The sequence below is a fragment of the Theobroma cacao genome, chromosome 5 (genome assembly GCF_053813885.1).
Source record: "Theobroma cacao isolate CCN51 chromosome 5, ASM5381388v1, whole genome shotgun sequence".
In the NCBI taxonomy this organism is placed as follows: Eukaryota; Viridiplantae; Streptophyta; class Magnoliopsida; order Malvales; family Malvaceae; genus Theobroma; species Theobroma cacao.
In genome coordinates this window covers 15,323,920-15,339,727 of record NC_142643.1, presented here as the reverse complement: position 1 = coordinate 15,339,727, position 15,808 = coordinate 15,323,920, and the positions used below count along the sequence as shown (strand labels likewise).

At 32.7% G+C, this 15,808-nt stretch overlaps 1 protein-coding gene and 1 long non-coding RNA gene across 5 annotated transcripts; both read right to left on the bottom strand.

Annotated features, from left to right (window-relative positions):
- Window positions 1-1,514: 1,514 nt before the first annotated feature.
- Window positions 1,515-3,804, bottom strand: LOC18598525 (uncharacterized). The gene is made up of 2 exons (XR_001927900.2): window positions 3,261-3,804; window positions 1,515-3,154 (listed from the first exon to the last, which is right to left on the bottom strand). It is a non-coding gene; the product is annotated as an uncharacterized LOC18598525 (long non-coding RNA).
- A 1,231-nt stretch (window positions 3,805-5,035) lies between these two features.
- Window positions 5,036-14,030, bottom strand: LOC18598521 (transcription factor TGA2.3-like). Of its 4 annotated transcripts, XR_001928165.2 has the most exons (13): window positions 13,817-14,030; window positions 13,355-13,536; window positions 12,246-12,382; window positions 11,541-11,611; window positions 11,240-11,431; window positions 10,908-10,982; window positions 10,738-10,797; window positions 10,049-10,126; window positions 9,872-9,923; window positions 8,712-8,983; window positions 6,552-6,800; window positions 5,725-6,052; window positions 5,036-5,382 (listed from the first exon to the last, which is right to left on the bottom strand). XR_001928165.2 is itself a non-coding variant. In XM_018121781.2 (12 exons), the coding sequence occupies exons 2-12, from the start codon at window positions 13,450-13,452 to the stop codon at window positions 5,906-5,908; spliced, it is 1,431 nt and encodes a 476-aa protein (XP_017977270.1). In that variant the 5' UTR covers window positions 13,453-13,536; window positions 13,817-14,030; the 3' UTR covers window positions 5,435-5,905. The 4 variants fall into 4 exon arrangements, 3 of the variants coding, with proteins under 3 accessions (XP_017977270.1, XP_017977271.1, XP_017977272.1); XM_018121781.2 differs by lacking the exon at window positions 5,036-5,382 and having other exon boundaries at window positions 5,435-6,052; XM_018121782.2 differs by lacking the exon at window positions 5,036-5,382 and having other exon boundaries at window positions 5,435-6,052; window positions 12,246-12,349; window positions 13,817-14,029.
- Window positions 14,031-15,808: the final 1,778 nt, after the last annotated feature.

Genomic DNA, 15,808 nt, shown 5'->3' with positions numbered 1-15,808 from the left:
AAAATATATTTTCCTATGAATGGCTTATGATATATATATGTGGCTATATTTTATAATTGCATTGGGAATTTATGTAAGTTGTCTTTTACTATGCAGGCTGGGTAAATAAATAAAAGCCACGTTATACTATTGAAATTTTATTAAAGTTGGTGGGTTTAGTCACTATAGTGACGGGTTTTCGTGGACTGCCTATTAGAAGGGTACGGTAAACCCGGTTACATAGTTACTCCGGTTGTAGAGGCGAGGAGGGTAACTCCCGAGGTAGTGTTAGAGCTCACTTCACGTCGAACCCCTACGTGAATGTGTAACTCGGCCAATGCCAAGGAACGGCTTGTTTTAAAAATAAAAATGTGTTTCACATGTAAATATCTTAACAACCTTGGCGGACTAGGTTAGATGCCTCAGCCAAGGTATCCCCGATAACTAGTTTTGGCTTGCTCCCTGTTTTTAATAAAAGCTATAAGCCTTAACAACTGTTTTGGTAAATTACAAATATTTTACGGTTTAAGAAATAAATTGAAAACCTTATGAAATGGTTTGTGATTTGTTGTTTAAACTTGCCTCCGTTTTACTCGCCTTTAGATATTTATAATAATGTCTGTTTACTCATTGGAATTGCAAAATCTCACCCACCTCCTTTCCAAATATTTCAGGCCTGTGGTAGCTTGTAGATACCTGATTTTGTCGAGGATTCCAATTGACCCCTCTATCTCATAGACAGTAGGTTACTATCACCAACACTTGGTGTATTTATGGGCCACTTGTCATTGTAATTATTATTGTACATTATAACTTTGTAAATTATTGAATGTATGAATTTATTTTACTTCCACGTTACAAAAGATTACTTACACGTGTTTTTATAAATATTGTTTTATATAAAAATACTATATTTTAATCAATATTTTGAATAGTAATATTTGTCTATAAAAACTTTTAAAAACAAAAATATATTTTTGTCTTTTGATTTACTTGAGCCAAAAACGACTGGTAATTGTTTGAAATGGAACGTTTAACAACGATTGCTCACAGGAAAGGCAAGAAACTGATACGTAAGCCTTGCGGGGTTTTGATTGGTATTTCGAGTAATGAGTGTCAATCGGGACGTCGCGGAGGCTGTCATGGGCCCGAGGGAGGTTCCGGGTCGTGACATAGAAACATTGAAAAAATTACACAATTCACCACATTGATGCTAAATCACTATATAATTGACTTAAATCCTATACTAATGCATGGTATGAAATGCAATAGCCTAAAATGGCTTAAACGCGGTATTAACCTATTTTTGGCACTTTACCTGATAAATTGCTAACGCGCTCCATTTTAGCTCTAAATTGTCCCATTTTCTCTCCAACATTTCTAACCATTAAATATTAGCCAATAACCCTCTAAAATCACCAAAATCAGCTCACTTTCCTCCTTGAAAAATTTGGTCAAAAATGGGACATTAACTCGGTTAATTTTCCACTTTATTTTTCTATCACATTTAACCATTTTTCATCATTTTCTCTTCATTTCTCTTAGAATAAAAATTAGTTCATCATCATTGTACATCCTTGAATATTCGGCCAAGGGTGGGTATTGTGAGAATTTCATGCTTTCTTGCCCTATTTGATTTCTATACACATTTAACTAACTAAAATTACCAATTTAACTAAGAATCAAAATATAAAAATTTCAAAATCCTTCCCCTTGAAATTCGGCCAGCCCTTGGTATCACTTTTTGATATCTCTCCTCAAGCATGCTAAATGGAAACAAAGGCATAGGATAGGTAGAAATCAAGCTAAAGTCAAAAAATCTTACCGTTAGACACGTAAACTGACGAAAAACGTGAATTCCCCTTTGAATTTTCTAGTTTTCCTTTCGTTTTTCTCTTTTCTTCCTTTCCTCTCTATTTTCTCTCTTATTTTCTCCTTATGGCCGACCATCACCTGATGTGGGGTTTAAATGGGCTGATTTTCCTTTAAAATAATATTAAATCATTAAAAAGTGCCATGTATCACTTTTCCATTGGCCCGTTTTTAAAATTTCATCCTTTAAACTTCAATTTTTTCACCACTTAAAATACCATAGTTATTCATACCAAAAATAAATAAATCATATGATTTTGACAAGTTTTGGGTGGTGAAAATTACGGTTTTACCCCTAGGTGATAAAATTATCGTTTTGCCCTTATGTTCTGAAAATTACCAGAATTGAAATTTTTCACTTTCTATCATTAAACTATACTCCAAATAGTTAATCTTGGTCAAAAATTTCACTCCATGATCAAATTATTATCTTAGGTGACAAAATGACGATTTTACCCCTAAACATCAAAATTTTCAATTTTTCCGCAAATGAACCCTCGAACTCTGAACAATCATTTTTAGTCATTCCTAGACTGTAAAATATTAAATTTCATCCTACGATTTCTATTTGAACTAGTTCGAGATTAAATCAACTCAAGTGTACCATTAGGTACAATATCGGGTTTCGTCTATTCTTAGGGGCTTTCCTAGCGTAATAACATGCTACTCAGTGCATGTATGTCATGACATGTGTTTATAAGGTCGGGTTTTATATTTGGCGTGAAGTGAACTCTAAAGTTGTACCTCGGGAGTTACCTTACACACCTCTCCAATCGAGGTAAGAATATAATCGGATTCTGTGCCCCTCTAATAGGCTAGTCCACAGAACCCGCCCACTGCAACAAGCTAAACCCACCATACAATAAAATTTGCAATAGCATGACATGGCAATTATTTCACAATCCAGCCTCTCAAGGCTAAATACACAGTTCAAATATTTCAACACAAATACCAATTCAGCCATTCATGCAAATATTGTCTTAAGCCATTTGATTCAAAATACAATTTATAACACAACAAGTAGCAATCTCTAATTACTCTTGAATTTCTTGATTAAAATGAAATCACCTTTTAAAAGAATTCAAATTTGATCTTCAAGGGGATGTTTTAAATCTTTCTCAAAATATCGGTCCCCACATCACGTTAAAACTCTCTTTTCGTAAAATGTTCATTTTAAATATTTGCATGATATTTTGTATCAAAATAGCATGGTGAATATGTAATAAATCTCATGAATGCACACCACACAAAGAATAAGGCACAAAACTTCTCAATTTTGGCAGCGCAAAGCTGTCCAATTTTTCTGCACAAATTGACAACAAACAGCTCTAATTTTTCAGCAGCCAAAATCAACCATAAAAACCTCAAAAATTCCAGCAATTAACCTAAAAAAAAATATGCTTTCTTACCTCAAAATTTTCAGCTTTTTCTTCCTCTAAAAATTGCAGCAAAAAGCTCTCTTTTTCTCCCTCAAAGTGCAGCAAAATTGTGCCAAAAAAAGAGCATAATTTTTTTTTGTTCCTTTTCTTTTCCTCTCCCACGGTTTTTCTTTCCTTTTTCCTTTCCTTTCTTTTGCTTGGCTTTTGGTTCTTTCTTTCCTCTTCATAACCGACTTCTCTTCATTTCTTTTCTTCTTTCATCTCACATGCCCCACCATCAATTTCTACACTCTTCTCTTTTGTTTTCTTTATTTTTTTGTCTTTCTTCCTTTCTTTTGTATGGCCGGCCATTCACCTCACTTGGTTCCAAATTTAGTATTATTCCAAATGACTTTGACTTTTCTTCATTCCCATCCAAACCACATCATTCCCATTCTTGACTCATGTGGTCACTCATGTACATATAAAAATATTGTTTGACTTTTCAACATCTTTTCTTCATTATTTTATCATCCATTTTATTTTCATTTTATTTTTATTTCTTCAAAACAATAAAATTTACATATTATGCCTTAACTTCATTTTATTTAACACACCTCCCTCAAATTTTCATATTTTAAAATTAATTCTTCCGATATGTGTAAAAATTCTAATTTCCTTCTATCTTCTTTTTCTTACACATGTATAATCAAAATATCGAGATTGCATTTCAACGCGGTGTCACCATAATGTTTAAATATTTACTTACCGGTGTTAGCTCGATTTAATAAAATCACGCTAACACAATTATCGTCGTTTTCCTTCAAAATTCTTCTTTACTTTATCTCCCCCACTTAAATTAGTCATATTCCATTTTTCATGACTAATTCTGACAACATATAAAATATTAATATTTTAATATTATTTTATTGAATAAAATATTATTTTATTTCAAAATGTTTCACTTGCTTTCTTTGGTCCCGAAACACATCGTTACATCTCGATTTACTTCCGAATCATCTTTTAGCTTACTAATTCCTCTCCAACAAAAATATTATTATTTAATTGTTGTTTCTGTACGCACGAAGTATTTTATTATATAACATTCCTTTCATCCTTTGTCGCTCTTTAGCACGCAAATTCACATCAAACGATCATTCGTTGATCAATTAGATCTTATTTGTGTCCAATGAGGGTGTGGGGTATTACAGATAGTGGTCTTTGAATTTTCTTAGGTCAAATTTAATTTTCCAAATGTATTCATTCTTAAGTATGAAATCTCAATAATATAAAAAAAAATATGAAATTTGAACATTTTTTGATCTTATGTATGAAGGAAAAACTTTAATTTTTTATAGGTTAACAATTTATGTTTAAGAATGACACATGATGACATATGGATAAGATTTTTGGACAAGTATTAATGGTTAATACTTTCATAAAATATAATTAAATGTGGTAAAATATATTTGAACATAAAAATCTATTGAAAAAATTCAGACTCAAATATGATCAATTTGAATTGATAAATATGTTAAAGAACTGAATTCAAAACAACTTGAATCGAAACAATTCAAAATCGTAATAATTCAAACTTAACATTAAAAACATAAAATTTAATTATCAATTTTATTTTAATCTGAATCGAAAAGAACCAAAATCTGTGGTGACCCAAACTCAAGAGGACCCAATCCAAACTCGTTCATTTGCTACCTCTAAAAACAATACATGAGTATGATTGGAAAAAAAACAAAAACAAGCTACGAGGGCTTATCATAATAAGGTGCATTGTCTTTCATAATTTCTAAAGACTTGGTTCAAATTAGTTGTTTAAAGCATGCGTATGGGCAAATATTGCCGCTTAATTAAATATCGATTGAGTACCAGTCAACATATAAATTACCAACTGAGAAATGCCAAGGTGTCTGACAGAGACCGACAGAATACTCACAATTTACGTCGCACCATTTGTGAAATGTCGGATTGTTAAGACTGTTGAACAAAATAGCATTACACTAGACAAAGAAATGCATTCAGTTTTTGCCTCGAATCATATAAGTATCATTCTGCTTTCCATTTCTTGGTGTAGAGGGGAACCATAAACACTTGTTAAAAGCCTCCTATAACTGAGTCCACTAAGATTTGTAGGTTTAATTCCAGCATGTCCCTAAAGCTGCAGCAGAGCAAAAATTCTATTAGAGAAGATGCCTCACTCCTGTGCAATCTATGAAATACATAGGATCAATTACATTACAAATGAAAGTGTAACATATATACAAGCCAACGGTAGTCATAACACCCTAAAAAAAAGAACTATTACCACCCTGGTTTTTAATCTGATTCCCGGTATACAAATCTACAGCTTTATCCTATGTTACATATACCACTCCCTATTTTCCTTTCTCAATTCTAGCATCAACGCTATCAGATTATTGCACTGCTGTTTTACAACATAAGTAATGAGCATACAACACCTTTGGGAACATATCTGATGTTACAACTGTCAAAGGAGTACCTATAGATACAACGAAGTGACCAAGTTGCACCATAGTTGCATCCTTCAAGGATGTCAAAGTCGAAGAAGAGCAATTTACCCACATGAAACAATAGCATTGCTCCAGGAGAACACCATTAAAATTTGATCAAATGACAGTCAACCTTCAGAGTAACTTCAAACAGCGGGATATATCTACTTCTCACTCGCGTGGCCGGGCCAGCCAAAGAGAACTGAGAGCTCGAAGCCTAGAAAAATAGTCATTTATTGCAAGAAGGGCACGAGCTGATTGCCTAGTTGTCAAGATACGGTGCATTTGTTGCAGTGTTTGCTGACGCAGATTATCAGCCTGGTATGTACCAAAAAAATAAAAGATTATCAGCCTGGTGACCACCCTGGAAAAATTACTTGATAAGAGTATAACTTGATTTGAAACCTAAGATACAGTTATACAAAAGAAAATTGCATTTACACAAAAATGGAAATGACATTATCCTGCTCACAAATATTGCAATAGTCAATTTTTACATGCTGTAAAATGTGGAAGCATCACAATTTCCTTCTTCAATCATAAGATAGACATCTTCTATCTAGAACCAAAGAAGATTATATGTAAGTATTATTCAATTTAACTTGCTTTTTATTCCAAGTACAGCTGCAATCATTCACATCAAATTTTGACATACTATAAACAAACATTTAATTATGTTAAGACGGGATATCCACACAAGAAAACTGTTATCCTGCTGTTTGAAAAGAGGACAAAGAAAAGGCTCAACAATCAAATCACATAACAGATAGATAAACACATTGGAAACAATGCCATATTGCACCCAAAAGGAAAGTACCTGACGAACGAACCCCTCAAGGGTCCCTAGCTTTCCCATGGCCATCGCCATTTGACCCATATAATTTGCCACATTCCCAGATGATCCGGAGGGACCAGGTGAGCCATTGGCCAACGTCTCAGCCAAAGATTGTTGCAATGCTTCCATCCCTTGTGACAAAGCATCTTCAGCCTGTTGGGATGATTGCTGCAAGTTGTGGAAACCCATAAACTGTTGCTCAGTTAATGGCTCCAATTGATTCGCAAGAAGCTGCATAAAAATCAATTAAGTTTAAAAATGATCAATCAACTAACATGGGAAGAAAAAATCTATGCATCAGATTTTATTTAAGGATAAAAGACGGGGAAAACAGCACAACTTTACATTAATCATTAAAAATCAAGAACTCTGAGACTTTGTTACATTGACTCAGGATCATCAAATACAGGTGTATGTTTCTTACACAGGTATGACATGTTTTTGGCAATGTTCTACATTAATTTGGAGGATTTAAGCACCATCCCATGTAGATTTAAAGTGTAAAATGCGATAAATTAGGATAAAGTAAACAACGCATGTAACATAGCTTCTATATCAACAAAATGGGTAAAGCCAGTTGAGTTCATAACATATTTCCATATAAAACAGCAAGAATTGAGTTAAGAAAACCACACTATCAGAATCAGACTGGACAATCAATACAAGGCTTCATATCATATAGTCAATGGTTCAACAATCAAATCATTCAAATCAAAAGTTGGTAAGTTAATAAAATATTTTAAATATTATATTTTTTTTAAAGAAAAAGTTATAGATTATGTAAAAGATAATAAAATATTTTGAATAACTTTACAAATAACAACTTAAGAGATAAGAATTAGAAATTCATATCATTAGAAAAATTACAAATAAGCTACGCTTACAAAATTTGTTTTTACTTTTTAGCTTTCACGTTTTCTTTAAAAAAAATAGTTAAATAACAAGACAACCCATATTTAATATGAAAAAGTTAGCTTAGTTTTAATTTAAAAGTCATTTTGACAAGTCCATATCCCACCCATTTAGGTCAAAAAAAAAAAAAACCCTAATTGGTCATGGATGTATCAAAAACCAGCAAGTCAATGCTGGTTTTTCCATGTCAATAGCACAAACAAACCAATCGAAGAACCAAACTGTCTCAAGGGCAAGGTCAACCAGTCTAGGTCTACTAATAAGAATAATAGCCAACTAAGTTTCATATACATCAAATAAGTTCAAACAGGGCAAAAGGCAGCACAAGCTCTATTGAACAGCATTTAACAGAAACATCGCACTGTTATTGCATTATATCATATCTTAATGCTTCAATTAAAAAATCTAAAGCAAAACGCCCCCGCATCCCAAGAAACCTGGTTGCCATCTCATACATCCAGTTCAGTGGCACAACAAATGTGTCTCCAGTCCACCAGCAAATTTTCTCAGGTGACCACATATTTTGAAGCTTAACTACCCACTGAACATGATTACACAAAAAGAAGAGCTCAATCTAACCGTCCTTTTTTCTGAGTTGGGACCAAACTCCTTAAGAAAATAGTAGATCAGAAGAAACATTAAAGCTCCAGGTGCTTGTTACCTTTGCTACTTGTTTTATACATCCAGAAGAAAAAGGTGAAAATGTTTTGGATATAAAAATAATTTTTTTGAAATATTAAAATTTAGATATTTAACTTTTATGAACAGTAAAATGCATTACTTTACTTTTATGGGAGAACTACGTTTGAATTGATTTTTAATTTTAAACATTTTTTTATTTTTAATCAAATATAAAAGATTTAATTTTTACAATTTCCTTTTGTTTTAGGGTGACCTTACTTCAATGCATGTTTTGGGTGGCTCCCACCTGCCTAGCAACAAGAATTCGCATTTGACCAAAACATGTGTGGAAAAAGGATCCCCCATTGCTTAAATAAAAGTTTTTGGAAAGCAAAATGCAAATAACAAAAAGTAACTGCAACAACCAAAGCCCCAAATATTTTCCTTAGTCAATATTCAGATTCAAAAACCAGCAAATTAGTAATAAATCTAACTCCAATAAAGTTAAGATATGTAAATTCTGATGGACCACTTTCTGAGGCACCCAAATATTGAAACCTAGCATGCACCATGACAGCAGTCCCTCTGTAGAAGAAGACTGGAGCTCACCTTAAGAAGCTCAGATGAGCGGAAGCCACCAATCCACAGAAAACACCGCTCTGCAGGTGTTTTCCACATTCCTGATAAGATATGGAAAACATCAGCTTTTGCAGCAATGCCTTTCAACCTGAAAATGTCATCAAAATGTGCTGTGACGTTGTCAACAATGGTGCGAAGTTCGGTGTCACCAGCATGTGAATTGACTGCAGCCCTTAACTCATTTATCTGCCTATTGTGCTCCTCCAGCCACCGTGCATACTCAACATCAAATGCTAGGGCACCTGTGCCAGCAGTTCATAAAAAAAATATCTTAGCAAGTAGATACATTGGTAGACAGTGAGTTCAAAAGCACAGACACTAAAAAATTAAAAAAAAATAACCACTTCCTTTTAATTTTAGTTCTGTCTCAAAGAATAAAAGGGAAGAGAAGGGAAAAACCATAAAAACATATATCACTACCACATAGCAACAACAGAAAAAGAATATCTTAGCATGGTAGATACATTGGTAGATAAAGAGTTCAAAATCACAAACACTAAAAAATGAAAAGATTAAAACCGCTTCCTTTTAATTTTAGTTCTGTCTCAAAGAAAAAAAGGGAAGAGAAGGGAAAACCCATAAAAACATAATTCACTACCACATAGCAACAACAGAAAAAATAAGGGCAATAATGTTCTCACATATGGAAGCCAAATTTAAGAAAGAAGAAACCAACAATCACTTCATGTTCAGGCCAAGCCAAACAATGGCATCAAATTTTATTGTCAATAAAAATTCAGCAATAAAAAACATCTATCCAATAATATTAGACCTTAATACCCTGAAGACCGAAGCAAGAAACAGATAAACTATTTCTACAACAGACACCCAAGCTAGAACAGCATTTCAGACTCTTTTAAAGTGATGAACTCTGTCCCTTGAATTCAGTACCCTGACATGGTACTCCTCGACGTCTAACACAAGCAGAAACAGTACCTTCAGTACCTTGTTTTCCATTTTTCAGTAATCACACAATATCCACACATGTATGGCTATTTAATGAACATTTTCAACTAACTCACAACACAATAAACTTGAATTCCAAACCCCTGGCAACAAATCACCAAAATCGATTTTCCAATTTCAACTATGAAATTGACCAGGAGGAAAGACTAATAAAGCTTAGATACCATTTCCACTCATTGAATGGGATTGATCTCCTGAGCTTGAAATAAATATGCCCTGCAGTGAAAGAAGCGAGAAAAAAAAAAAAGATATGTGAGGCATAATGGACAGTATTATCAGCCTGAACATCGAAAAATGTAAATGATACATCACAATATTGATGGGATTAACACAAAGCAAACCTGCTGACGAGCTCTCTGCAGCTCTTGCTCAAGTTGAGTCAGTTTCAGTCGGCTACTCTCAAGCTGCTGCACATATGCCTAGATTTTGATAGCAGAAGAATGGTTAACAATTAAGGAATATGCTAATAAATTCTGCAAACTGAGCTTTAATAGCTGGAAAAAAAAAACCATAAACTGATTGTAATTCTGCACTTTCCTCCTTTGTTACTCAGACTAGGGCTTGTGTGTCAGATTGGGTGTGTCTATGACATGGACACATTTAATTTTATTTTTTTCTTTAAGATTTTCCTTTTATTTGGAGGGTCAGACCTCCATATCCATGTCCGTCAAATATGTGTCAGACAAGGATACTCTTAAGGAAAATAAAGAGTCAGAGAACATAGTTTCCTCATATTTCCAACCAAAAACTTTCCCTGAGGAAATTACTTGTGTTCATCTGGACAAAATAATGTTTTTCCAATTTCTATAACGTCTAAGAGGGGCAACCAATAGAAGTTAAAGGTGTGACATAAGTGTGTACCTGCTACACAACTTTACAATGGATTTTATAAATTACCACTAAACTTAATTTATAATAAGACACAAAGAAACTGGACATTGATAGATAATTGCCACTAGAATATCATAAAAGCTTGAGTATAAAAAAATGGTAAAATTGAAAAGATTAAACCAACTAATGAATGAGATACCTTTTTCCTTAACCGGCTCTTTCTTGCAGCCTCACGATTTTGTGCAAGCCTACGCAATGTCTGCAAAGTCGACATTGAGAAGGAGAAATAATATGTTCAACATGATAGTATATGAATAAACTGCTTTAACAATCAAATACTCTAGTTCTTGTAATTAAAAAAACTCTGACCTTCTGATCTGTTTTATCTTTTGATCTGTCGCTAGAATCAGAGGCCACAATAGCATTTGTTTGACCTCTTTCAAACTGCACAAAGGTTGGTGCATTCACAATAACTATTAGCCAGCAGGCAAATTCTCCAGCTCTATGTCTGTGTGTGTGTTCATGTGTGTGCTACACATGCAATTTTTCTTTTCTTTTTTATTTCTCAATGATGAAAGAAAAAGTAACTTCTGAAATCCATAAGTTTAAATGAAAATTAAAACCCAAAGAAGCAAAGGTGTTTCACTAATGCATCTTAAACATAGAATTTTATACATGAAATCAAAGTTAAGAGGCATCACCCTTTGATTTTTCTCATCAGTGTCATCTGTTGAAATATCAGTTCTAGGACTGGCATCTGCCATATTGGAATCCCCCCAATTCTCCCGACCAGCTGATATGGATACAAGATTAGGTGGGGTATCTTTTTTAAGCGTTAATGTTTGTGACCCCACAATGGCAGCAGAGAGGTTGTTGTCTGCAGATGCAAGTGTCTTCATCCCCACACCCAAACACGCACAGACACAGAGAACTCTAAGTAACTAAATTTATGTTAAAAGTTTGAAGAACAAAAACAACTTTTTATTGGAGATAAATGCCCACCTTATTTATAGCACCAAATTGAGCATCAGCTATCGCCTGGGTACTTGACTTTATTTGATTAAACAGAGGATCTAAAGACAAAACATTGTCCATAAAAAAAATATGTCAAAATAAGGTCCCTTAGGAAAAGAAGAAGAAAAAAAACACTAAGTCCAGAAATAACTTCAATTTCATAACAAGATAATTGAGCAATGCAATATGATGGCAACTTCAATAAGAAGAATAGCAAAGCCACACTGCCACAGGAGAAATCTTGAAAATGTTTGGTTTATGAATCGCTTTCCTCACCATACCCTCAATTTTATGCCTTTTGGCAATCATATTTGTAGAAAGCTACATCCTTGAGTTGTAATAATAAAACAGAAGAAAAAAGAAAAGAAAATGTTTTTTCAGATAGTGTGTGCAAAAAGTTACAGAGAACATGGTCCAGTACTAATTACAGCCTACAGCCTCATCAAATAAGGAGTGGAGAACCGGAAGCAAATCATTAAGCAACCCATATTACTCATAATAGATGGTAAGTTGCAAGAGACAATGCACTCATGCTACAACATAAAGAAATAAAACAAGATACACAACATATTCTAGTCATAAGTTTAGCTGGAAAGTAGTAAGAATGCATAATGCAATTCAGTTTCCATAAAATGAAAAATGAAATTCTTGCATATGTCTGTTACTAGAAAATTGAAGACCATCACTACATACTTCTGGTAAGATCAACAGCATCCTCAATGCGAAATCCAAGAGATTGCTCAAGGGTTCCTAAGTCTGGTATTCGAGAAGAACGAATGGTGTTTGCCTCTGTGCTGCTGAAATAAGTCATCAAAACCACATGTTCTAAACTGAAGCAATATAACCCAATAAGAAAAAGATCAAGTCCATATTCCCAAGTCAAGAAGAAAAAGCTAAATAGAAATATTCCATAATGTGTAACATGGCACAACAAAATATCTACATTCTTAAACGGCCTCTATTTATCATAATGAGGCCAACCACACATTCTCACAATCATATCAATACAAAATGTTCAGCATTCCAGTTTCGGTATCATAGTTTGATCAACCTCTTATCAAGACAAGTTAGCATTTTTTGATCAAACTCTAACTCAAAAAAAAGAGACAAATTCTCACACTCTGAAATAGTACTGATTTTTGAAATTTGCCATAAGTAGAATACTATCAGGAAATGGAAGTTAATAAACCAAAAAACAATGTAGAACAGAAGTCAACCAGCATATTCATAAAAAGATTCCACATGCTTTCAGCTTAGTATGGGTGCTTACAAGTGCTAACTTTAAGAGCATCCACAGAAAGGCGATTATAAAATATAACCATACAACAAAACTACCTACAGAGGGACAATACAACGGCTCTTTATCACAGAACGCAAACCTTTCAGTCAATATAATACCATTCTTTCCCCAGAGACACAAATGAGAAATCAACAACATAGATGACAAGAAAACAAGACAACAAAACAATATATTAACTCCCTGACTCAACCCCTTAGGAATATTAATGGCCTACAATTATAACAAACATTAAAGCCTTGAATATCCCTCCTCCCATCAAAAATTTTCACTTCAAAAAATCAACCAATTCTACCTTACTGCAAATCAATACAATAAAAAAAAAAAAGAGAGGATTTTGTAAACAACCAAAGACATGAAGAGTTGGCCACTACAAAGCTCATATGGAAGATGAAAAACATTAATGAATTAGTACAAAACAGTTAACAGAAAGCTCAGAAACAATAGAAAATCAAAACAAATTTAAAACTCAGAATAAAGCCAATTTTGAAAAGTGAATAAATACCTGGGATTGGAAGTGGGTACTGAAGGAACGTAGCTTGGCATCGCTGTTACAGCTTTCTTATCATTTCCTATACCAATATTCACTGTTCTACTGCCCATCAATCATCACGAACCATCATCATCATCCACCACCTCCTCTTTTTTATCCTTTTACAACAATCTCCACTTCCACCCGTTCAATTTCTTCCATGGAGTCAACCAAATACACCCAATAACTCAGATAAAGTTACCCAAAAGAAATTCATAAGCTAGATTATAATCAAAATTCTCAAACCAAAACAAGAAGCATTCCACTATCACATACTATTCCGTACAATTTTGCAACACAAAATAAAAACAACCCAGTAAGATAAAAAGGAAAAAAAAAAGGCCAAAATCCAAATCTGAATACAAACCAAATAGCAAAATAATTGAGTTTCAATCATAAAAAGGGGGAAAAACCAAATCTCTGAACTAAATTAACCTGGCGTTTTCTTTGAAGTTGAAATTCAAAGCACCAACGATTGCATACAGCTCCAACTGAGAAGAAGTAGCTAGTTCAGCTGGAACAAACGAAGTGTAAATTTTGAGGACATAAGCCAGAAAAGACAACGAGAGAAAAGGAGAAGAGCTAAAGAAAAGGGAAAACCCTAACAAGGAAGGCTTGTGTGAAAGAGAAGATAAGATAAAATAAAATATTACTAAAGAATTAATCTATTTTTTGACTTTTTAATCGTACATGGAATGAGTTGATCTATACATACAGCGTACAGCACATAACTAATATAATAAAATAAATTTTAAAAAAAAAATTACTACTTCAAAGGTAGGAGAAGGGAAACAGAAATTTCATTTTGAATTTTTTTAATAAGTATTTTAAAGATATTTTTCATAATTTTTAAATTATTTCATTTGAATTTTTAACCTTTTAAAAGGATTTTATTTTGATTTTTTTTTGCGTTACTTTTGTTAACATTTGACAAAATATTTACACAAAATGCTAATAATATTAATGTAGCATGCCACAAATGTCGATATTATGTCAATTTTAGAAGATAATTTGATAAAAAGGTTAAAATGAAATTATTTTCAAAAGTTAGGGATCCAAATAAAAACAATTCAAAGATTAAATATTGAAAATGAAACTGAAATAAAAAGTTAACTATCACAGGTGCAATTTACTCAAAATTATTAAATTAACTACCCATTATTATATTTAACATAAAAATATTTTAACTAATCTGGTAAAGAATACAGTTAGATTAAAGAAATTAGTGAACAAAACTCTATTCTAAAAAATATTTCATTATTTTTTTCCTAAAATCGATTTGAAATAATTAATTAATTTCTTTAATAATCGATGTACACTTTTTCAAACTACAAGAGGGAGAAAGCAAGGGGAGAGAAAGCGTGACGTTGAGATCATTCCAATCTCCTCTTTTGCTGTCTTTATCGAGTGCTAACTTTCTTCCCATTTTTCAAAGCCACCCACTTTTTCCCAGTTCTATTCTTTCTTTTCCTTTGTAGCCGTTTTGGATCTTTGAAATTTTATCCTTTCTATTTCTCTTGGAATAGTAAATTCTATTTCTAGCAATTTATTATTAAGAAAATGAGAAATTTCTGTTTCTCTTGAAATAAGAAATTCTATTTTTAGCAATTTATTACTAAAAAATGAGAAAGTAATGTTTCTTGTTTCATTACTTTTTTTTAACTGGATATATAATTATTGTATAAGTTTAATGGTAAAATTTAGACATAATATCTAAAAAAGCTCCTAAATTATTCAAAAAAATTTAAATAAATTTTTATTATTTTATTACGTTCTGTCAAACTCATATACTTTTAATTTAATTCATAATTAAATCTATAGATTATAAAGAAATTATTGTTGTATCCATGTTAGATCCCATTCCGAATGATATGATCAACGTAAGGACCTAAGTGGGGATAACCCACTAGACCCAAGCAAAGGTCTTACTTTTCTACATACAATAACAATTTATATTCATGCATTCCCAATATCATTTAGAATATCATCATGCTATCTTGTGTTGTGTGTTGCTTGCTAATTTATCAAGACAATTTGCTTTAAAACTTTTATCAAATTAGCAAAACATCATGCAAGTGTACATGGTCAACAAGTAATATAATCGTGAGTGAGTTATCGTCTTCACAGAAAATTATATCTAAATTCTTACTAATTATTAAAATTGGGCAATCTAATCTTATCTAAGGAAATCTAGTATGAAAATTAATTGTAAATGAAAAAATTAAAATAGTAAGGCTAAACTAGTGAACTAAGCTAAAAAAAAAATGCAAGTAAATTGAGTTGGAAAACAGTAGGGAAGTACCCAGGATTATGGTTTCAATTAAGGCTTCATTTGGACTTAAGATTGTCTGATTACCTACTTTTATGGAAAACTAATGCTAGCTTAAGATCCTTAAGCATGTACAATTCTCTATCGAGGTATCGTAC